Here is a 23,775-nt window from a genome sequence, read left to right on the forward strand (position 1 = left end):
AAACACCACATCCCCCCCCCCCATCACACACCCATCATGTGCGAAGAAAACCAAAAGTACACATCAACATGTATAGGTATTTAGAATTTATTTTATCATGATGATAGCGGCACTGGTAGGCTTCCACATTGCTTTAATATTGTAAATATACCAATAAAGCATTGCCCAGCTGATGGCTCTTTCTCTAGGGTGTGTGTGTGTGTGTGTGTGGAGAGTGATCTTTTGTTTTTATTGTGGAATAACATGGTTTTGGGGGTATTTTTAAAAATGGATTTGAGATGCTGCTGCAGCAGTCCAGCTGGCACAAGGGGTAGTGTCCCTAGGTACCAAGTGGCCAGGCCCCAGAAGCTCCTGAGAGCGAGTAGCCCTGAGCTGCTTGCCAGGGCAGCTTTTTGTACGGATGGGGCCAGGACAACAGGGCAGCTTTTTATACTGCTGAGGACAGCACAGGTGCTGGCTCCGGGCTTTAGCTCCCCCTGGCTGCAGATCTGGGAGGAGCCAGGCAGGGTTATTTTGCCCCAAGTGGCACAATTTGCTCTACAACAAAGTGCATGTCCGAGCATGTTCGCCGAGGCAAAAAGCCCTGGCTCAAATTTCCACTGCTTCTGTTTGAGCTGCTGCAAGTGCACGTGCTTGCATGTGTGGATGCACTCTTTGATCATATCATTCTCCTTTTTGCCTCTCCCCTGGTTTTTCCTTTTTCACTGCATCAGGCACAGAGTTGTTGTTTTTACTTGTGAGTTAACTTTTGTGTCTTAGCACAGGCTTGTCTATCTGGTGTCTGTCTTTATTGCAGTTTCATCTTGCCAGTTTTACTGGTCAAGGCCTTAATGTGAACTGCAAAGCACGAGAGCCCCAGAATCCAGCAGCAAAAAAAGATTGCTTAGATTAGAGCTGGAAATGATGTGGGTTTTATTCTTTTACTGAAAATATTTTTGCTCAGTTTCATGCTGCTTTATTATGCCTGTAAACAATTTGCAAAGAAAAGTAAGAGGACACAACTTCTATAGAACAGATATAACTTCAGGATAATAAAATGAGGAATGTTTTGAAAGGTAAGCTTTGAGAATAGCTTGCCTTTTCTCTTTATTTAAGGTACTTCTCTGCCTTTATTTATTGGTAGACAGAACACCTGAGATGATCCACAGAACTGCTATCATGTCCTCCTTATTCCTTCTTAAGTTTCTTCTCTGCCCCAATGTCTACAAAACACTACCTCTGATGGCGATTAGGGCATGAGAGCATTTATGTTGTTATCTCTCCTTCTCTTCCTGCCATTTGTTTGTATCATTTGGCTTTAACATCTTGTTGTAACCCAGACTCTAGAGTCCTACCAATGGTATGTACAGTGCTTAATGAATGGGGCCCTGATCTTTTCCCTGAACCTGAACTAGCAATGTACTATTGGGGTTGCCAAGAGGGCTTTGCAGTTGGATACTTAACAAGCTTTGGCTTCTTTGAAAATCCTAGTCCAGATGTTTATCTTAGTTCTGGGTGTAATTATGATGTTGCACAATACTCAAAACATTTACTGCATATTTATGACAAGTCATAATGGAATAATTCCTTGTTTCACCCCATTGGTAAGCATTATACAAATCTATATGCACACATGTTATAGTGTTACAAAAGGTTGCTATATAGGTGGTCTGGCTGTAACAAGGTAGCAGGTTACATAGATTCTTAGACCCAGTGTAGGAATGTTGTTTTTTTTCTGAACGACTAAAGTTCTGCATAAATATTCAGAAGTTACTGGTGAGTTATCCCAATTAAGTCTCATTAGAAATAAAGGATATAGATTTTTCTTTTCTCTTTTTCATCTGAGGGAACTAAGACAAGATATTATAAACCCCAGTCTTGATGATAAGATTTAGGCTAAAGTATATTTGGTGCTGCTAATGAGTTACCATAAGGCGAAACCAGCAGGAAAATGCAAAGGAATGGAGCCTTTCTGCATTGTTTAGGTTGGAGTAAGGACTGGTTCATCTCATGCTTTAGAACAAGAACATAAGAACAACAACATAATTTCTGTTATGCTAAACTTGGTTCATTCATCTTTTTTTTTTTATTTTTTAAGAGAGCTATGTTTTTGTAAAGTAAGCTGTAGTAAATTAATTTGTTTATTTTCCTGTTGACAGTACTTACTGCCATCCAAAATGAAAATAAAGCCATTGTCATTCCAAGAAATTAAAAAAAAAAAATCCACTGGCTGTTTTATTTAAATATATATGTGGTCCAAAATTATTTTCTTCACTGCAAAGTCTGTATATTAGTGGTAGAATATTGATTTTACTTGTTAGAGAAATCTGTTCCTTTTTGTTTCCTTCAATCTCTTTGTTTTATGTCTTCAGTAGTTAGTCTGAAAATACAGTCTCTGCTAGAAATTAGCTACTATAAAACACAAATGTTACACTTAATTAGATAAGAAAATAACTATACTTTGTTTTTACAGAGAGTTCCTAGAGGACTAAAGGATGTTTAAAGGAAAACAAAGAGGGCAAGAGTAACATATCTGAGTGCTGGAGCAAGGGGGAGTACAGTAAAGATCTTTGTGGATCAAAAACATTTAAAAGGTATGTGAACTTTTTTACTTTTTGTTAGAGAACCTGATCTGAAATGGTCATGGGCCTCCTCTTCCATCTCGAGCATATTTTAACAATCCTTGCAGCAGCAGGGGAACAACAGCAGTAAGTGCCCTGCTTTACCTGTAGCAAGCTGGGTGCTATGCCTTGTAGTCTGTGTGAGAGGGTTGACTCTGTAGTTTTAGTAATAGGTTATACAGGAATTTGTATGAGATGGTTTGGATGGGGTTGATTCTGCCTCAGGCAGGGGGTGTCAGGGAACCTGATCAGGCAGCCCAGCCTGGATTAATTGCTTAGGCAGCCACACCTGCCTTGAGTCTCTGGCTGACCAGCTCTTTTCCAGTTAACTGACTGGCTTCTTGATTTGCTGCTGGGATCATTGCCTATTGATTTAATACCAGCTGTGGCAGCAGACTCTCCGGCCAGTCACCAGTTCTGGCCCTGGTCTGCTTTGGCAAGCTAATTGCTCCTGTGCTTTCTGGCTTTCCTGGCTCCTGATACTGGTTTGACTCACTTCTCAGGCTTTGACCCATGGATTATTCATTGGACTTGGTGACTCAGCATTGGATTTCTTCTCTGTCCCAGGCCCTGTTTCTAGACTGTGTTTTGGACTCTGTCCCTGGATTTCCCTCCAGACCTGCCAATTTGGCTCACAAACTCTGACCCAGCCCCTCACCTCTGCCTTCTCTCAGTGGCCTAACCATTAGGTCAGACCACCTATGACCCAGTCCTTAATAGGGGGTTGGACTAGATGACTTCTGGAGGTCCCTTACAGTCCAGCTTTTTAGGATTTTAAGTCAGGTAGGCTGTTTGCTGTCTCATTGTGATTTCTAACAACTGGAAAAAATGTTCTTTCTGGAATTTCTTTGTAGTTTGCTCATTGAGGCAGAAAAATACTTTTTATCCTAACCTTTTCCATTCTTTTCTCTAGCTCATAGGCTATAGACTAGTTCCTTCCTTTGGTTTTACTTTGCTCTGATTCTCAATTTCCATCTCTAGTTTATGGCAGAGGTTGGTGACTGATGGCCTCGTTTGCAGAACGGGGGGACTTTTGTGGCATTTGTCACTGAGGCGGGCAGCTTTGCCTGCATTGTGCCTCTGATGGGCAGCAGAGAAAAGTGGTGGGTGTTAGGTCCTAGAGTCAGCAAGCCCTGGACCTGAGCTGAGTCATTAAGACTTTCCAGCAGAAATTGTTGCCAACTGCTCATTTATGGTCACTGACTACATGTTTGGTGGAAAATTTGCTTCATTTTGCATGTTCAGTATATTGGGATACTCTGCTGATACTATAAGCCTGTGCTGAAATCTGTGAGTCTAGCTTCTTTCTGTTTTATACTTTATCCTTTACTTTTGAGCACTTTGCTCCACTGATCAAAAAGTTAGAGCTGTTGAGTCCCAGGAACCATGATGCATATGAATGAATCATGTTTTCACTTGGATTTTATTTTTTATCCTAGGGCTTAGCAACAGAGTGATATAGAAAAAAAATACTGAGCTTCTGCTGTGATTGCTAGCAAGGGGAATTGGCCTAATTCAGCTCTGCAGCCATTGTCCCTTTGCATAAGGAACATTTGTTTATAATCAGTTAAAGTGGGGGCTCATGTGTCACACAGTCACCATATGTTGTTGGTGGGAATTGAGGTGTGCATTAAATACCAGAAAATTTGCTGGGGAGTGGTGGCAGCATTAATTGCCATTGCTGCTGTTTCCCTGCTGCCAAATTTCCAGACCTGTGGGGGAGCCCTATGGAATGGATAACATGTCTCTGTGTGGAGCCTAGGGTTGTGCACCAGGTCCAGGGCAGCCCTCATGCAGTGGGTGTGGACCCTCATGCTGGGGCAGACCTCCAGAGCCAGGCTGCAGGGAATGGGCAGAGGTGGGGAGAAGGGAGTGTTAACTCTCGCAGCCTGAATCCCTGTGGGTTGAGCTGCCCCTGAGCTTGCTGCTGGGTGGGGCTGATGAATACCTTGGCCCTGCTGGATGGGTGGGAAGCACTTTGCTTTCTACCATGGAGCAGACACCAGTTGTACCCTGTAGTACTGGGAGCTGGGTTTGGGAATTCTGCCAAGTTACTTCTATGCCCCTGGGCAGATTTCCTAGTGGAGGTGCCCCTCAGCCTGGGCCACCTCCTCCAGAGTCTCTCTGCTGTAGGTTGAGAAGACCATGGTTTCCAGAGCAGGGGTAGGCACTCAGGTCTGGCCTAGTACCTGCTACCTGGCTCCTGGGCAAGCTGCTGCCAAGGCACCACTCTGGGATGAGAGAGGTGTTTAGTGTCTTGCCACAATGTAAAACAGCAAGAACCATTAGCAGGAGAGAGTTCAGATGGCAGCAGCCCCAGACCTGGCTTGCTGGGTTTGCCTGTGGGTCTCATCTGGCATGTGGTTTGGCATCAGTCATAGGAGCAGGTTTCTCAATAAGAACTTCTCTTTCATTCAGGCTGTCCTTCAAAAACAAGATGTCTATTGCATTCAGGGGTGTGCGGTGTGTGAGAAAATACAGTATTGCAGAGTGGGTTGGATAGTTTTAATAATTTTATTGAAGGCATTATAGTTGTCTAGTAGCTTCTTTATGTCCCAAAGAGCCCCCCAGTAGTGCTTTTTCTCGTTGGTTACAAAAGCACAGTTTAATTTCTCTAACTGTTATGAGACCAAGGTATCTGGAATTTAGTTTGACTTCAATCTCCGTGTATCTAATGGCACTTTTATTGCATTTTCATTGTTTCTAGGTTTGTTTTTTTCCACCCCTGAAATTAAGGCTTGCTTTTTCAAGCCTGTAACCTATAAGACGAAGGTAGTTCAGTGCTAGTCTAGAAACATTTTTTTGGAAATCATACTGGAAAAACAGCAGCTAGGAGTGTACTAATAAAGATTTTCTTGGTCGATACTGATAACTGATGATTAACCAACCATATTGGCCAATACTGATCCGCTAACTGATCTTTAGTAATAATGCAAGGCATTTTAAAATGCCTTGCACTTGCAGCCCCACTCCCACGTAGCCTGTGTTGCTGTCCTGGGTGGGTGGGGTGGATCTTCTTGCAGACCATGTCGCTGGGTGCATTTGGAGCTCCAGAGCATGCTGCTGCCTCTGCACCAGCGGGCCCTGTGCAGCTGACCTCCCTTGGCTGCTGGGGGAAAGCCACTTTTGCAAAGGCGCCCAGTGCCTGGAGGAGCAGAATATCCTTTGCACCGGTGCCTTACTCTGCCTGCGCGCAGCCTGATGAGCACTGGGCCTGCCGCAGAGACAGGCTTCTGCTGCATGCACAGCATTGTAGCAGCAGCTGGTAACTAGTACCTTTGCTGAGCGTGGCACCCCATGACCGCTTCCCAGTGTCCCTTCCCGCTGCTCACCAGAACCTATAGTCTGCTGCAGATTTGGGTCAGCAGTGGGGCATAGGGATTGAGCTATGCTCACCAGGGTGCTCCGGGCACGTGGCTGTCATTTATCAGCTACAACAACCAAAAAAAGCTGATAGCCAATAATGTTTTCTCCTTTTATCTATGCCAATCCACTAGCCAACCGATATATTGGTACACCCCTAATAACAGTGTGATCATAGACATTTTCCTGTGCTATTAAATGCTGTATTTATGTGAATACTTTTAAGATGATTCCCCCAAAATTTGAATCTATGTACGGAAAATTAGAAGTAATCTATAATTGTAAATTACTTGCAGTTTTCCGAGTAAAGAATCTAGTTACTGCACGGTTGTCTTCAATTCATCTCCCTTCACTGATGTGGGGATGGGGAGGGAAGCAGTGGGAAGACAGGTGGCAGGGGGGCAGACATGGAGGTTAAGTGTCAGGACATTGCCCTCTTAGGAATATCTCTCTTAAATTTCATGAAACAAGATTATATGCAATGCTAGATAAAACATTATGCTTAATAATTACAGGTGGTGGAAATTGCTTTAAATACTTAAAGCTGTCAGCTGATTTCCATTATAAGAAGTGGTTTTCAATTGCTTGCATCTTTGTCAGACTTAAATTATCTGAGCAGAAGCTTTTCATGGTGGCATGTGTCTGAGGCTAAAATGAGTTGGAAAAGTGCAGCTGTTTCCATGAATCTGATTAGAAAAAACAATTCTTAGACCTAAATGTTTTATGAGAAGTTTCTTGTGCTTCCATACTGAAATTTGGCAAGGAGTGTGCACAGGTATCTGGAATATTCTTTTGCTGTCTTTGTGATAATTTGCCAGATGGGCTTTTGAAAATTCTCAATTTTCCCATGCTCAGAAGCACATTGTTTGAATTTTGGCAATTAAGCTTTCTGATGACTCTCTCAGCAGCGAGCGCTTCATCTCCTGTGGCTTCTGCATATTGATCAGATGGTGTGTGTTATACCCATATTGTGACTGCCTGCTCAAATATAGGTGTGATGTCATTGCTGAGAGAGGCTTCTGTGCAGTCTTTTTTTTCTCTTGGCTACAGTGGACCACCATGGTGATGATTTCTACCCAGAGAGGTGTGGAGGAGTGAAGGAGAAAGCAGCATGGCAGCTTGCGCTAGACTGCAGATGGGTGAAGAAATTGTGGCTCAGCAGAGGGAGAAATGGATAACAGATTTCAGCTTAGGGTGACAGGAACAACAGTTCAGGGAGGAGAAGGAATAGGAACTGGAAAATAGAAAAAGGAGGGTAGGATAGGACATGAACAGAGAGGGAAAGGAATATAGGAGTCAGGAGCCATGGCTTGGGGTGGAGAAAAGGTAGGAATGCGGGAAGGGAATGTAGGCTGGAGTTGTGGAAGAAGAATGGAGATGGGAGATGCAGAAGCTAGGAAGGGGTGGGGAGTAAGGCCAGGATTTGATGGGGGTAGAAGCAGTTGGTGAATGGAGAGCAGGAAGGGTGTGGAGGACAAGAGCAAGCATGGAATAGGGAAAGCAGCCAAGGTGGGAAGTTAGAATTGAGTAGGGTACAGGGTCAGGAGCAGATGATAGGATAAAGAAAAGGGGGAGGGACAGCGTTAGGAGTTGGGGAGGAAATGCTAGCGGCAATTGTGTTATTAAGACCAATCGTTTAAGGGCAGAAGGATCTTTAATTGTTACAAAACACTCCTCTCCAGAATCTGGAGTTGTGTCCTAGTCTTTGAATTGCAGTGTTTCCTTTTGTGTCTATTTAAAAAGCTATGAAATCTGCTGGCAAAATTAGCCATGTTACACAGAAGCCATCTTCTATTAGTCCATCTACTATCCAGTGTCTGTTCTGTATCTAAAGATCCTAGGTGTGCAGATGATTCAAATGAGACGTCAACGTGCTAGTAGGGATGAAATTGAAATTGGTCTTTGGGAAAATGTACTGGAACTGTTGCTTCTGTGATAAAATAATATTAAGGATGTAGAGTTAATTACTCACAAATTGGGAAGATGCAGAATTAAGATTGTTCATGTAGCCTTAATTCATCTTCCTTACGCATGTGCATAACTTTATGATCACATACTATCTTTTTTTCTCCATAGAATCCTTGCATCTTTCAGCGTAAAGGACTGTGGTCTGTGGATCTATTAGTTAGATGAAGAATGAGGCCATTTTTTTTAGGATTGTTATCTCATTTGTTGGAGAAGTAGGAAGAAGGGAATGAGGCAGAACCTTTTAATTTTACCCATGGTCTCATGGGTAAAGGCAGTTGAATGCTGCCCTGGAGAAGTGTGTATCCCTCCTTTTGTCATCGTGTCCCTGAGTGATGCAGGGGAATTTGTAAATGAAAAAAAATCCCATTGTGGTAGCTCCCATTTCATTTTCTGATTGCCCAAGTGGGGATGCCTTAGGGTTAACTCGCAGAAACAGTGAGTGGTGAGGCCAATGAGAGTCTGCTGTGAGCATTTAATGTGCTAATAATAGGGACCTACCTAAATCACAGCAGAAGTTCATTGTGCAGTGTTGCCTTTAATCCTGCTCTTTTTGCTGTCCGTCCTGTCCCCGTCCCGTCTCTCCTCCCCCCCCCCCCCCCCCCACAACCCAACCGCTTCCCCCCCCCCCCCCCCCAACACACTACTGGCTAAGAGGCAATTAATGCTACAGTTTTTGCCTCTAGACCCACTCAGTAGTCATGGGGGGAGCCTGACTTTTAAAAAGCAAGATTAAAGGCATCACTGCGCTGCAAACTTGCACTGTGATTTAGGTAAATCCCTAGCTATAAATGCTAAGCACTCTAAAAAGCAACCCCTAAGCATCTCACATTGGGCACCCAACGTTAGTTGATATTTTTGCCAGTTTTGACATTTAATGTCTGAGTTCTCCCAATCTAATATTATATTACTTCTTCTTGTATGGTCATTCTTAAGATATGTGCACCATAGAAAAGCCAGCAAACTGCTTAACTCTGTATTCAGTGCAGAGGTCTTGTGGTGTGCAGTAATAATGAGAAGGCCACACAATAGGGTACATCTGTGCTGCAATCCAGAGGAGTAATTGCAGCTAACATCTTTAATACCCTAATCAGTTTCAGCCTAGCTATCTTGGGAGTGCAGGCTGCAAAACCTGCATGGGTTCTTGGATAAATACTTGGGCTGAGTTCTTTGCTGCCATGGGTTCACTCTTACTAGTTCCCAGGCTAGCCAGTTTAAAGTGAACTTGCATATGTCTACCCAGGTTGCAGTCACACTTTTGGGTTGCAGGGTTGATATAGCCACAGAATAGGTATAATACTTGCATGTACGCATTGAATTTAGTGAATGCTTTTTTGTGCACAGATTGAGAATGTGCTGTTTCTCCCACCACAAAACCCTGTCATTTAATTAGACTGGCCATTACATATGCACAGAAGTGTCCAAAGTAAGATAGTATTTTCTAATTTTTAAGTGTTTGACTTTTCAATATTTAACATAGTTTCTTTGTAAAATACTATGTTTAAATTACGTTATCCTCCTGGAAGCTGATTCCCTAAGAGGTAACATCTGAGAACTGATTCTCTCAGAGATTATGCTTGGTGTTTGAATAATTACTAAGAGTTTGCTCTTTGAGGAAGCATCACAGTGCAAAAAAGGGAAGTTGTCAAGTCATTAGGGCACCTATGTATGGGCAGTGAGGCTGCAGCATGTTAGAGCAGGCTCAATTAATCGAGTCTACTAGAGAGTGGTAATGACCATGCTCTGGAAGACTCCGCTGTCTTGTGTATCATCGTCACTGCATTTAAAAATGGCAGTGGGAGTGCTTTTAACTAACTAAAGTTTGTTTAAGGAGCCTTAGTTAAAAGCACCCCCACCACCATTTTTAAGCATGGGGACACTGATACACAAGACACTCTGGGTGCTTTAATTAGAGCAACTCTTGGAGCTGCTGTAAATAAGGTGCTGCTTCCCCTCCACCCCCAGTATGTGTATAAATGCCCTAGGAGTTGGGCAAAACAACCAAGAATTCTTGTTTGGCAATAAAGTTGTCTTTAGTTTAGAAGTTCTAGATATCTTATGTACTTCTTATAGTCCCCTCAATGCCACTGTGAAGTAGGTAAAGATGTACTGTATTTTATAGAAGCACGGACAGAGTCTGAGCTTTTTACCTTCATTTGTATCAGGAGTTTGTGATGGAATAAGAAACTGAACTTAGAATATAAACAGGTGTTGCCAAATTAAGCACGTCTGATCCGCTTTATTGAATGAAACATACATTGCCTGCTTTTCCACATTGAGTAGGGGGTCTGATCCTGTAGGACAATACATGATATATTCCCTGCTTTTAGAGATGTGCCTCTGAGGTTTCCCAGGGCAAGTCTCTGTAAGTGGGAAAAGCCAGGGTTTCCTGTTTGCAGATGTATACCCTGGAGATTGTCTGAGGCACCTCTCTCTAGGAGAGGAAAGTTGGCTCCAGAGTCACAAGGGCCCCAGTCCTGGGAATTCCTGGGGTGCACAGGATCAGACCGAGGCATTTGGAGAGTGCAGGCAGTTTTGGGTTTCCCACACTGTCCTATAAAGTGGCAAAGCTGTTGTCACCTTTATCATGACCACAATTTTGGGGCATTAGTGGCACTGCAAGGGGTGTGGTTTCATTGGCCTTTGTGCTGCCATAACATTTTTTTTATGGTGACACAAAGGGGATTTCTTTTTCTACCCTTCTATAAGTCATAGATTAGTGCTTTTAACTAGCCAGTTTCACTTCAGTTATTTAGTTCTGGATGGTTACTATACAAGATGGTGTACGTAGTTTTGCTGTTGAAAATTGTGTCTTGCTTAATTTTAATTCAAAGATTAGCTGTGCTTGCTCTAAATATTTATATCTGTGTCGTCATTTTCTGTGATATTAAAGCCCTGCAGGTTCCTTTTCCAATATATTTTCATAATTTTTATTCTGTCTGCAGATGTGGTGACTAAAAGAATCAGTCTTGTGGCCTGTATAGTACATAGTGTCTTAACGATGGGGTTTGGGAGTGACCTGAAATATTCTCATGATGCTTTGTTGAAATTGCAAGACTGGGAGCTACGACTACTGGAAGCAGTGAAGAAATTCATGGCCATGCGAGTAAAAAGTGACAAAGAATATGCATCCACTTTACAGAATCTTTGTAACCAGGTGGATAAAGAGAGTACTTTCCAGTTGGATTATATTAGCAATGTGTCCAAGGTAAGAGAATATTATCAATTGAAAATAGAGTAATTTTTCTTTTAAAAATGCATAGATAACATACATTGAGTTATTTTTATAGCTAGTATGAAAGAACAGTTGTTTTTGTTGACTCGGAGATGATGGACTATTTAGAAGTGTGTCAGAATAAATGTTGCCTGTAGTATGTTATCACTTTGAGATTGATTTCACTGAGCTATTCTCGGCCCTGTTTTCCTTCTTCTTTATTCTCCAGTCTTCTCCATTTTATTTCAAGTGAAATGTTAGTTGGTTTATGCCACAGTAACGTGGCCAATAGTTTCCTACCAATGCATTTTTTTTTTTTAGGATTAGTAAAAGTTTGGAGTTGTAGTAAATGCTCGAGGTGGAGTGAATGGCATTCAAGCTCCCCTGAAGAGCTGAGAACAATGAACTAAACTAGAATCCGTAATTTGGTGCTCTGGTATTGTAGACTCCCAGGGTTACCCAGCTGCTTTGTCTAGTGCTTTTTTGAAAGTATGCTGTATTGCAATGAGAATTTTCTTTTTTTACAGTTAAAAAGAAACTCTTGTTTATATAATGTACTTTTTTATATAATAAACTGTATTAATGCTTTGTATTTTTTTTCAACTGCATACCATGGTGTGAATAATGGTCAGAATGTCAGCCTCAGTTCTGAATTTCCTGGCTTTTTTTAAGTCACGTCACAGAATATCAGACTTTTTTTCTCATTGTTGTAATATTGTTTAAAGGGATTGCTTTGTGTATACAGTTTACAGTACCAAAAAATCTTGACTCTTTTGAAAAGTTTAAAAAATCCACAAACTTTGTTTACTAAATAGATCAAGATCAGGTACAGCAAAGGTAGTGGCAAAGCATATTCACATCACTTGCAACTAAGCTCCAACTGTGCCTGATCTGGTAGAGAGAGGACAGTAATGTCTTAAAGGATCATTTGATCCTTGCCCTCTTCTGAGAAAAGCTGGACTAGGACACCTTACCCACTCATGCTGGTCACCAAATAATTGTTATGTACCAGTTTTCAATTGCTGTCAACCTTGAATCTTGATTTCAGTGCTGTGTAGTAGCACAGCCTCGAGAAATGGTGAGGTGTTTCTTGTAAAGTGCCTATAGCTTGGTAATTAGAACACTGCCTTGGGAATTCTGTTTGTTTCCTCCATCCTCAAGCAGAGGCAGGCCCGTAAGCTATGGGTATCCTGGGTGAATGCTATAAATACTCAATTACGGGTTAAAGGTACTCCCACCTTTTCCTGCAATATAGATGCCTCCTATTATAGTCATGTCTTTGAATGGAAGTGGCATAGACTACTGTGTTGTGCTTAGGCACTTAAATTCTAAGCCCTACTCTAGGGAAATTGTCGACTCTCATTGGAGGTGTTCAGTAAGTGCCTGGAAAGCCATTGGTCATGGATGATCTAGGTGTTGCTATACTGTTTTTGAGATCTGCACCATTTTTATATACCACAAGAAATTGAATAAGTACTTCTTATTTTATGACTGTAAGTAGTCAGTGCCCTAATTTTACCATTTAGCTGAAAAAAATGCATATTTACATGACAGTGAACTTTAGTGTTCTGCCAAGGTGTTATTTTAAGGCTTATTAGAAGTAGAAAGTAAAGCCAAATCCATGATCAGCAACATTTCTGGCATAGCATTGGAGAGAAGTAAGACTGGAAGGGACCTCCAGGGGTCATTTAGTCCAACCCCCTGCCTGAGGCAGGATCCTCCCTATCTAAACCATTCTGTACAAATCTATTATCTAACACCTAACAAAGCTGCATGGGTCAACCCTGACACAACGCAAGACGTAACACCCTAATCTGCCACAGGTAAAGAAGGTGGATGATGACTGCCAACTTCCTGCTGCTGTAAAGTTTGTTAACATGTGCTCAAGAGATTCCAGGAAGAGGGCCCTGCACCCTCCCACAGAGGAATGCAAAAACTCCCACAGTCCATACCAGTCTGATGGTGGGGTAAAATTCCTTCCTGATCCCAAGTATGGCCATAGGTTTGACCCTGAGTGGGACAAGGCCCTCTAGGTAGGAACCTCTAGGTTTGTCCCAGCAGAAGCATTGATCCCAATCAAAATATGCAGTATCCAATGGAGCCAACACTTAGTGACTCTAAGGAAGACTTAAAGATGAACAAACAACCCCCTCCCCCCTGCCCTCCTTTGACAACATGTAGCAGGAGGGGTTGGGGGAATTCCCTGACAGCCCCACACGGTAATCGGCAAAGCCCAAGAGCATGGGAGATGCCTGTAGTGGAACATAGACATAGTTCTGCCTAGATCATGCCCACGCAGTGGCTCTCCAGCTACTTATTGAAAACCTCCAGTGATATGGAGATTTTACAAGGTCCCTAGAGTAGGTCTATTGTGATATCTTGCTGTTTTAACAATGAAGAAGCTTTTCCTGCTATCCAGTCTAAACCTGCTTTGCTGCAACTTCAAGCCATTGGTCCATGTCCTACTCTGCAGCAAGAGAGAAAAGGTGTTTTCCTTCTTTATGGCAGCCCTTCAGGTACTGGAAAATTCCTGTAATGTTCTGTCTTCAGAACCTCTTCCACAAATTGAACCTGCTTAGCTTCTTCAGCCTCTCCTTGTATGATTTGTATTTCAAGTGCTTTGCTTTTTTTTTGTCATCTGCTTCTGGACACTCTGTCTCCTGTATGTCATTTTTAAAGTGTGGAGCCCAAAACTCTACATGGTATTCGAGATGAAGCCTAACCAGTGCTGAGTAGAGAGACACTATCACCTCAATTTTGCATCTAATACTTCTGTTGATGTAGCCCAAACATGCATTTCTTTTGTGCAGCTACATCAGACCGCAGACTCGTATTGAGCCTGTGATGTACCAAGAAGTTCAGATCCTTCTCTGTAGTGTTGCCATCTAGCCAGGTGTTGCCCATTTTGTATTTGATCATTGTTCCCAAAGGGTAGCACCTTGCATTTGTCAGCATTGAACTTCATCCTGCTGGCTCCCGCCCAGCTTTTCAGTCTGTTGAGATCTTTCTAAATTGTGCTCCTATCCTTCAATGTGTTAACAGTCCTTCCCAGATTGGTCATCTGTGAACTCACTCACGAAGCTTTCTATTTCAGTATTGAAATCATTAATAACAAGTTGAACAGCACTGGGCCCTGAACGGATTCCTGTGGGACTCCACTTGAAATCTCTTGCCCTTCTGACGTGGATCAGAAGGTTTATGATTATCCTTTGCTTGTGGCTGGTGACCCAGTTGTCTCCCTGCCTTATGAAAGTTTCATCTAGCCCATGTTTCTGCAATTTGTTTATGAGAAGGTCATACAGGACCTTGCCAAAAACCTTGTTGAAGTCCAAATATGCTATATCCATAGCACTTCTTTCATCCACACAAGTAGTTATTTGGTCAAAGGAGATAGTTTGTTTGGCGTGATTTGTTCTTAGTAAATCTATGCTGGTTGCCTATGATAAGCCTTTCCTCCCACAGTTGCTGGCAAATAGCCTCACCTCCATACCTGGGAAGTTATTGGAGTAGGTCTTAAGGCTAACTAGTCTGTAGTTCTCTGGATTCTCCTTTTTTAAAGAGAGGCACTAAGTTGACTCTTGACTAGTCCTCTGGTACCTCTCCTGTCTTCCATGATTTCATGAATATCATTGCCAAGGGATCAAACACCTCCTCTGCCAGTTCCTTCAGTACTGTGGATGAAGGAACTGGCAGAGGATGAAGTTTATCAAGCCCTGCTGACTTGAATTAATTCAGACCCATCAGAAGCTCTCTGGCTGTCTCTCATTATTTCTTCCCTTAGCTTGTCCCCTTCCTTATCTGAATATTTTTTATTAGGTGCAGCTTAATTTTTTTGTGAAGACAGAAGAAAAGTAGCTGTTGAGCAGCTCTGTCTTCTTTGAATTTTGTGTTAGAAGTTCTTCCTGGCTAGTTAACAGTGGACTCTCTGCTTCCTCGGTCCCCTTTTTCTGGTTGCATACTTATAGAACCTCCTCTTGTCTTAAGAACCTCTTTTTGTTGTTCAGGCTGGATTTTCCTTTCAGCAAGTCTTTTAGGCTTGATCTAGATTCAAATTTGTCTAATTGCAGGGCTGTTCCAACTTCCATGTAGCCAGGAGGCACCTATTGGAAGCTGCATGCCCCAACAAAGTGAGCCACTGCCTTTCCAGGCTGCAAACACTTATTCCCCCGACCGTGCACCTGCAGTGTCTCAGTTCCCCCCACTTCTGCACTGTACATCCATGTCCCCACACTTCTACACTGTGTAGATGCCTGACTGCTGGGCTTCATGCCTGTGACCCTCCCACCCCTTGTTGTATTGTGGTGAGCCTAGGAGACACAATTCTCCATGTTGCAGCAATGCCTTGCCCCCATTGTTCAGCAGTGTAGGAGCAGCAACTGGCCAGGATCCTGGGGGCCACTATTTAATTCCTCATAGACTGCCAGTTGTACCAATTTATTACATAGCTGTGTTGGGCAGCAGGTTATATGTATGTTTTCCCCCCTTCTTGTAAAAACCTCAGGGTATGTAGTTATACTGGCAAGAAAAGCTTTTACTAGTATGACTTTGGGGACCAGCTGAAACTACTACAAAAAGATTTGTTTGAATGAAGAATCTTTTATACTAGGAAGATTTGCTGGTACTGTAGCGCTAATAATGGTAGCTCTGCTGCTACCATTTTACTGTACTTGTCTATACTTAACTCTGCCAGTTTAGCTAGCTGTACCAGTGGAATTTTTACTGTGGACAAGGCTTCAGTCAAATGCTGACAAACCTTACTTATGTTTAATGTTTGATATCACAGCCTTAGTTGGCAAGGCTCCAAGTGTAAGCCTAAATTAGAAATAATTGCAATCTGGTATTTGAAAAAGGTCAAAAGGCAAAATGTAGACCGTTACTTGCAGTATTTGTTCAAAAGAAATGTTTTGTCTGTGGTTATCCTTGGCAAAAGTAGCTTTGCTGTCCTGTAGGTTGTCATACCCAGATTTGCAAAGGACACTATTGATTCTGTCACATGTATTGTCTTTTTAACAAATAATTGAATATGTTAACAGTTTTTTTTTTTTTTTTAAATATTTATTTTAACTTTAAAAATTCCTATCGATTTTTTTTTTTGGGAAAAGTTAGATGCTTAAGCTATTTCTTCAAATACTATCCAAAACGTTTGACAATTTGAGAGAACTGAACTCTCAGATTCTTTCCTTTGTTCATCTTTTTTTTCCAAGTTAGTCTGATTTGACTTGCTTTTTCACAAGATCTTGCTTGTCACCTTCAGGGCAGTGTAATAATGCAGAAATAATTATTGTCAATGCATTTAGAAAAATTACGTTTTCCTTACCCTTGGGAAAAATTACATTTCTGTATTTGATTTCTAGTTCTGTGTCATAACAAACCCCCCCCTCCCCCCTCAAGAGTTGATAATTGGAATGCAAATGATAATGTGAGGTCTAAAAAAGAGGTAGTATGTTCCCTGGGAGGCACAGTAGCTGTTACAAAGAAGTTGCTAGATAAGCAATATTTTATTCTTAAAAGGTCTTCCAGTAAATATGGTTATTGTGCATGTTTAAAATAAACATGTTACTTTTAAACTGATCAATGTTTTCTTTTCTTGTTCCTCGTGTGATTTCTTTTCCTCTCAAAGCAGGCAGGAAGGAACTCTGTGCCCCCCACAAGCTGTTTCTGTAGGCTTTGCAAATCTTAATTCAGAAAAGCTTTCCCTACTTCTGCCCTCCATGCTGTAATTTTTTGGTGTATGACTATCTTGGCATTTCTTTTTACAATAATAACATACTGTTAAATCAGTATTAGCACAGCATGCAAATAGTATGCTATTATTATTGTTTTATTAGTCTTATGTCTTACCTGGGTTTTGTTTGGGCAAATAAAATTATCCCAGAACTTTTTAACTGTATTATCTGTGCTTTGGTGAGACCATGGATTTTTTGATACTTTTAGAGTTCGTTGAAACACAAGCTTGTGATAAGTTGTTTTGCTGAAGTTAGTGGGTCACACTAAAATAGAACACAGAATTTTCATGGCTTCCGTCTCACCCATAACCATTAGAGCATATGACTACTGCTAAATCTGGTCCTTTGTCATTAGTTTTTTTTTTTTGTATGCAGTTTGCAATATATCTTGCAAATCTGATTTTGATTAATGACTTTTGATTTTTCTCTAAGGAGAAGGTATAACTTTTAGGCACGTCACCTTGGGCTGTGAATCTTGTAGCTACTAGTATACTGCCTTGATGAGCAAGGTCCAAAGGACATGTATGACGTACAAGAAATAAAGATGATTTAATTGGTAATTTTCTTTAATTAAAATCAGTGTTAATACTAGACTGGATCCTAGGTTTAAGAGACATGTAATGGTGGGGGTGCTTTTTTAGATGGGTTGTAAAACAGAGTTTCTCAACTTTGGTCACTAAAGATACAGTGGTATCCACAGTGAAAGTGAGAGCTTTTAGTCACAGTATTTTGGCTAAATCCCATTGCTGATTATTATAACTACCCACATCCTTTAATTTTAATTGGGGTACAGTATCCATGATGCTGAATTTAGAAAATTATCCTGTTTAAGTCAAATTCTTACCCCCCTATATTCTTATTAAAATTAGACAGGACTCCCTGAGATACCTTTATTTGATATTTATAAAAGTTTATCTTTTGAGGTCCAAGTCTGGAACTGAGTACAAGTACACTGTACATTTTGGCCTTGTATGTTAACGAAATGAAAAGCTCTTTTTTTCTCCTCTAACAAAATGCAGACGGCGTAGCTAAGTGAATTAGTAACATAACTGAGATGAATTTAAGTAAGAGCAAAAATTGCCTAGGGCAGTGGGTAGCATGTGCTGGGAAGGTAGGAAGAAAGGACACAGGCATGTGTCCCAAAGGAATTTGGAAGAGAGTTCAGATAAGGCTGAGTAACTTTCTTGACAGACCCAAACTTTTGGATTGATATCTCGTAACTCCCTTGTGTTGACCCCAAGATATTCTGAGAACCAGGAAATGTTCAAACAGCCAGTCCCACCAAAGTTAAATACTCAATCATAAATGTAGGTAAAATAATGAAATACCGAAATGATACAAATGACTTGCCATACAGATAAGGCATATCAAACAAATGATTAAAATGTTATAAAGTGCACATTCATTTAAAGAAATAATAAGTAATAATCTCATTAGCAGTTGAGAAAATGTAAAATGTCTCAAAGCCCTCAAGTCTAAAAAGCCTCTCACAGGTGAACAGCCTGTTGTGGGGAAAAGAACTTTTCACCTAAGATTCAAATTAAGTTATAAAAGTTTTTATTTTAGTTTCTGTAGATGGGCTATTTAGCAATGAAGAGCAAAGATTCTGAGATAAGCCCAAAACTTTATACTCTGTGGTTTGGCTAAAATATAAAAAAGCTTACTAAATAAGGTAAAATACAGTGTTCCTAATTGGTGTTACTCAAATTAATATTCATACTCCTATTCTTATCCCTTATATAAACTATATCTTGTCTAAAATTAGCCTTGTCTAGCCACTAAATGTACTTTACACAGACTTCAGCAAGACTTCTAACCTAGCTTTTTGCATTCCATATTCCCTGAGTTTTGTAAAACAGTTCACACTTTTTGTTCTCCTTTTTCTTTTGCTTCCTCTTACCAAAACTTTGGTCATGTGAAAGCAAGCACCATTAAGCATCTTAAGGCCTACTATAGTTTATACTTATGGACTGTCCCCAACTAGATCATTCATATATTTTGAGCAGGGTTTGGATTAGATGACCTCCTGAGGTCCCTTCCAACCCATAATTTTCTATGATTCTATGAATGAATTAAAAAGGCAAGGTTATATTGTAGTCTAAAGCACTGTTTCTCAATGTGTGGGTCACAAGAATATATGAAGGGTCGTGAACAAACTTGAAAAAATGGATCAACTAACTGTAAAAATGGATTTTCCTTCAAAGGAGAAAAATTTGGGAAAACACGGCTTTTCCCTTGCAGGCTGGTTAGGGCCCTCCATGTCCCCCACACCTCCTCCTGCTCCCCACATACTGAGGGGCTGTGGCCTGGGGGCACGGAGCAGTAGGTTGGGAGTGAGGGGCACTGGGTCAGGACTGGCCATTGATGTTTACAAATGAGTCCTAGTACAAAAATGGTTGAGAACCATTGGTTTAAAGAAAGCAAAGTTTTTAAAAAGATTTTTTTAAATTTAAATTAATGATGGACTTACATTTCCTTTCCATGGTGCAGTTATGTCTAAGCCAGTAACAATAAGTTCTCTTCTTTCGTTTTCTTCTAGTCTTGGCTGCTTATGGTTCAGCAGACAGAACAACTCAGCCGAATCATGAAGACTCACGCAGAGGACCTTAATTCTGGGCCATTACATAGGCTTACAATGATGATTAAAGATAAGCAGCAAGTAAAGAAGAGCTATGTGGGAGTTCACCAGCAAATTGAGGCAGAGATGTACAAGGTATTTCACTCTATTATATTATGAAGATTTTAACATAATTTATTAAAGATTAATATTTATTACACATAGTTTACTGGCTTTTACATCTAATCTTTGAGGTGAACAAGCCAGATGCCACTGTGCCGCTTCACTCTGCTGTACAAATTTAAAATAAGTGTGCTGAATTGTATTCTTATTTCAGTCAATTCCTTCCATTATGTATGCATTACTAGTAGAAAAGCCAGAAAGAAAAGAAACTGTCCTTGATTTAATTTGGTAGACAGCTTGGGAAACATTCTTCTTTTAGGAAAAGGTGACTCCACATGAACCCTCTTCCTTCTGTTCCCCTCTAGTCATCATCAGGTTGGGGCAAAAAATCTACTAGTCAAAATTTATGAGTCTACCAGGGATAAATGGAAAAAAAATTGTGGTGAGCCTTCTTAGTTTAGGCAGAATCTAAGTATGTGCTAAAAACAATTTACCCTTTTGAGAGCTGTCCAAATGTGATGCATCTCTGTCTCCTAAGTTGGTAGACAGATTGCTTGGGGACTGCTTCTGTCACTCAAAGCTTTCCAAAGTTTCAGCTGGAGTGAAAAGCGATTGGTTTTGTCAGTTTAGCTGCAGTTCTTGAGAACAGCATGAGCAGGAGTGAAACGGGCAAGAATCAGAATTCTATTCCAGTGCTCTAAGATTGGTTTTGAACAACAGCAAAGACAGATGAATACTGGAGCTCACTGAAGATGAGCACTAAAAAGTAGGGACTGGAAGAATAGATCTGTGCATTTTGTATTTGGCAGAAATCTGAATGGCAGCCTGAACTGAGCAATAAGACCCATGGATTGTGGGATTCAGAAAACATTCTCCAGAGGCGGAACCTGGAGATCTGTTTATTAAGGGAACTGTAAATACTTACCTTAGAATGGAAAACTATGGGAAGGAGAGGTTATTCTTCTGCCAGAATTTATCTTTTCCTCAGTTAATCTGGGAGGGAGAAAATATTTTTTTTAATGTTTTTTCACTAAATGAATTACTCTTAAGGCATTTTTCTGCATCATGAGGAATATCAACCCACAGAGGAGACTGGGGCTCATGGATCTTCCTTCCTAGTTTAAATAGGCTGCAAGTGATGCTTGTTAGTTAGTTAGTTAGTACATACATACATACATACATACATACATACATACTTTTTTTTAAGCAAGACTAGTGTTTGGACAGAATTTCTCACAAAGGAAAAAAGGGTACTTTTGTACAATTGTTAATTCCAGATCGTTCACATGAAGGTTTAACTTAAAGCAAGATAATTTTCTATGAAATCCTGCACCCCACAAGCATTTCCCTCCGGTCAGCCAGACTTCCATCTGTTGTAGGAATAGTCCAGAGGAGACACTACAGAGAAGAGCAGCTCTTATATAGGCTTGACTCCTGTATCAGACCAAACCCCCAAATTTTCAGAATTTTCCATTACAAAAATGTTGCTTTCATTAGGAAACTTCAAGTGTCTTCTAGGATCCCTAGCTCCAAGACAGAGCTACAAAACAGATTGTCTAAAGGAAGTTACTCCTGGAATTGTAGGATTTCCCAGGCCTAGGACAGGAGTCCAGATGGAGTTTCATTGGACCTTAAATTATGCTTTCAGGAAGTTTGTACATAATTGTTTGGACTTAATAAGGCAGTTGTTTTCCAACAACAAAAATATTCTAAGCACCTGTAGAACCTTCTGGGGTCCAAATATTTTTCTTCTCAGTTTTGTTTAGCTGATCTATTTAGACAAGTAATGATTCACAGAAGAAACTGTTGCAAATTGTAACAGTGGAAAAGTCTAGGAGAGTATCTTGGGTCAGGATACAAAACAACTGAGCAGACATAATTCCTGGCAAATAGAGTAGGATTTGATGGCCTGGAATTTGTGAATATCTGACTTTACCTGAATTGCCCTCTCAGCTCTGATTCCTGTCTGCAGAGATTATGGGAAGTGTAGAATTGTTTTGGCTGGAACTGATATTAAATACGATATCATATAGTAGAGAGAGCTGTAGTCTGTTATATCGCTGGCTTTATCTACTCCAGAGAGCCAGGTCAGGGCATTTCTGTTTCCTAGGAGCTGTTGAAACTACTGTGAGTTTTGTAAGATCTCAATGAACAGATGACAAGGCTAACAGAAAACATTGTACTGGAGCTACTGGTACTTCAGTTGAATAGTTCAGCCAAGGAAGAAACTGAATTACAAATGTAGCAATAGCTAGAAGAAAGACTCTGAAAGATATCAGAACTTCAGGATGAAAGAATGATAAATCCATGTAAATCAAAGTCCTGGGTAGGACAGTTACCCCAATGTATTTTTTAATTATAAAATAAATAGGGCTTTTAAATGCTCATTGAAGAAGTATTGATGTTGTAGTAATATCATTCATAGAAGTGTTATTCCATGATAAGGAAGTGCTGAGCTCAATTAGAATATGGATAATAAAATGGGTTCTTTTGCAGAAGAGGGCCTGTTACTCATTATTCATTAACCATTATTCATATTTGTATCTTGATTGTAAGCGTCAACTATGAACCTTTATCCCAAAGCTCACAGTGTTACTAGAAAGAAGGAGGAATATTCTCTCTGCATTTTCCCCATTTTTAAGTAGATGAAATCCTCAGTGAAATGGACTAAGCCAGTTGTGCTCAACTTCTGGCCCATAGAGCTCTTTCATGCAGTCTGTGGGATTCCTCATGGGTCTGAAAGTTTGGCACCAAGGGAGTGGTGGCAGTGTTAATTCCTGCAGCTCTGGAAGTGGCTCTGGAAGCTGTGGTAATTAACACTGTCACTGCTTTCCCACTGCCAAATTTCCAGACCTGTGAGGAACCCTGCAGACTGCAAGGTTCAACCCAGTGTATTGACCTGGGCTGGTATGTGGGATTGCCCCATGGCTGCATCTGGTGTGTGAGGCTGGGCTGATTATGCTGGATTACACTTGTGCACCGACCCCATGCTTGATCTGGCCCATGGGCTGACCCTGTCCATGGGATTTAGCTTGTGGATTGACCCTGTGTCATTCTTCTGGCCCACAGTGCGAGTAAGTTAAGCAGCACTAAACCTGAGCTGTTACAGTTTAGCTTTATTCTACTGCAGGGTAAGGTCACATGGACAGTTACTGTGGAACAGTTGATTTGTGATAAAATCTCTCTCCCTTTTATCTTGTCTGTCCATGTCTTTCCTTCTCACCCACTTGTGGTAGAGATTTGAGCTGAAAAGTACAGCCACTGTAGAAGCTGAGCTCAGTTAGAATAGGAATAATAAAACTGGTTATTTAACAGGCCCCCTTCAGTAAGTCATAGAAAATCAGGGTTGGAAGGGACTTTAGGAGGTCATCTAGTCCAACTACTCATTCAAAGCAAGACCATGCCCAGCTATATCATCCCCACCAAGGCTTTGTTTAGCTGGCTCTTAAAAACATCCAAGGATAGAGATTCCACAACCTCTTTGGCTAACCTGTTCCAGTGTTTTACTACTCTTGTAGTGAGAAAATTCTTCCTAATATCTAACCTAAACTTCCTTGGCTGCACCTTGAGACCTTTGCTCCTTTTTCTGTCATCTGCCACCACTGAGAACAGTCTAGCTCCATCTTCTTTCAAACTCTGCTTCAGGTAGTTGAAGACTGCTATCATATCTTCTCTTAGACTTCTCTTCTCTAGACTAAAGAAGCCCAGTTCCCTCAGCCTTTCCTCAGGAGTTAAGTGCCCCAACCCCATCATCATTTTGTTGCCTTCTGCTGGACCTCAATTTGTCTACATCCTTTCTGTAGTGGGAGGCTCAAAACTGGCATAGTACTCTAGATGTGGCCTCACCAGTGCTGAGTAGAGGGGAAGAATCACTTCTCTTGATCTGCTGGCAACAATCCTACTGATGCAGGTCAGTATGCTGTTAGCCTTCTTGGCAACAAGGGCACACTGCTGACTCATATCCATTTTATTGTCCACTGTAACTTGCAGAGGTGGTGCTCAGCCACTGACCAGTCTACTCAGCCTGACTAGTGCCACTCAGGACTGACTAGTCCCCAGTCTGTACTGGTATATGGGATTGTTTTGAGCTAAGTGCAGGACTTTGCACTTGTCCTTGTTGAACCTCATGAGATTCCTTTTGACCCAATTCTCCAATTTGTCTAGGTCACTGTGGCAGGGCACTGTAGGTGCCTGCCACTTTAAGGGGCTGATGCTGGCAGCCAGCAA

The 23,775-nt window shown here is 41.1% G+C and overlaps 1 protein-coding gene across 7 annotated transcripts in view; it reads left to right on the forward strand.

The window, feature by feature from the left end:
* Window positions 1-23,775, forward strand: part of FER (FER tyrosine kinase) — a 340,335-nt gene that overhangs the window by 13,627 nt on the left and 302,933 nt on the right. For 6 of the 7 annotated variants that reach the window (XM_025203514.1, XM_025203515.1, XM_025203516.1 and 3 more), the window contains exons 1-2: window positions 10,930-11,136; window positions 19,408-19,581. In XM_025203514.1, the coding sequence (XP_025059299.1) occupies window positions 10,930-11,136; window positions 19,408-19,581 (381 nt within the window). Of the gene's footprint in view, window positions 1-2,452; window positions 2,574-10,873; window positions 11,137-19,407; window positions 19,582-23,775 lie in introns of those variants that run through there. The other variant, XM_025203513.1, reaches the window with a different exon arrangement.

Source organism: Alligator sinensis, unplaced genomic scaffold (assembly GCF_000455745.1).
Source record: "Alligator sinensis unplaced genomic scaffold, ASM45574v1 scaffold30_1, whole genome shotgun sequence".
Taxonomy (NCBI): Eukaryota; Metazoa; Chordata; order Crocodylia; family Alligatoridae; genus Alligator; species Alligator sinensis.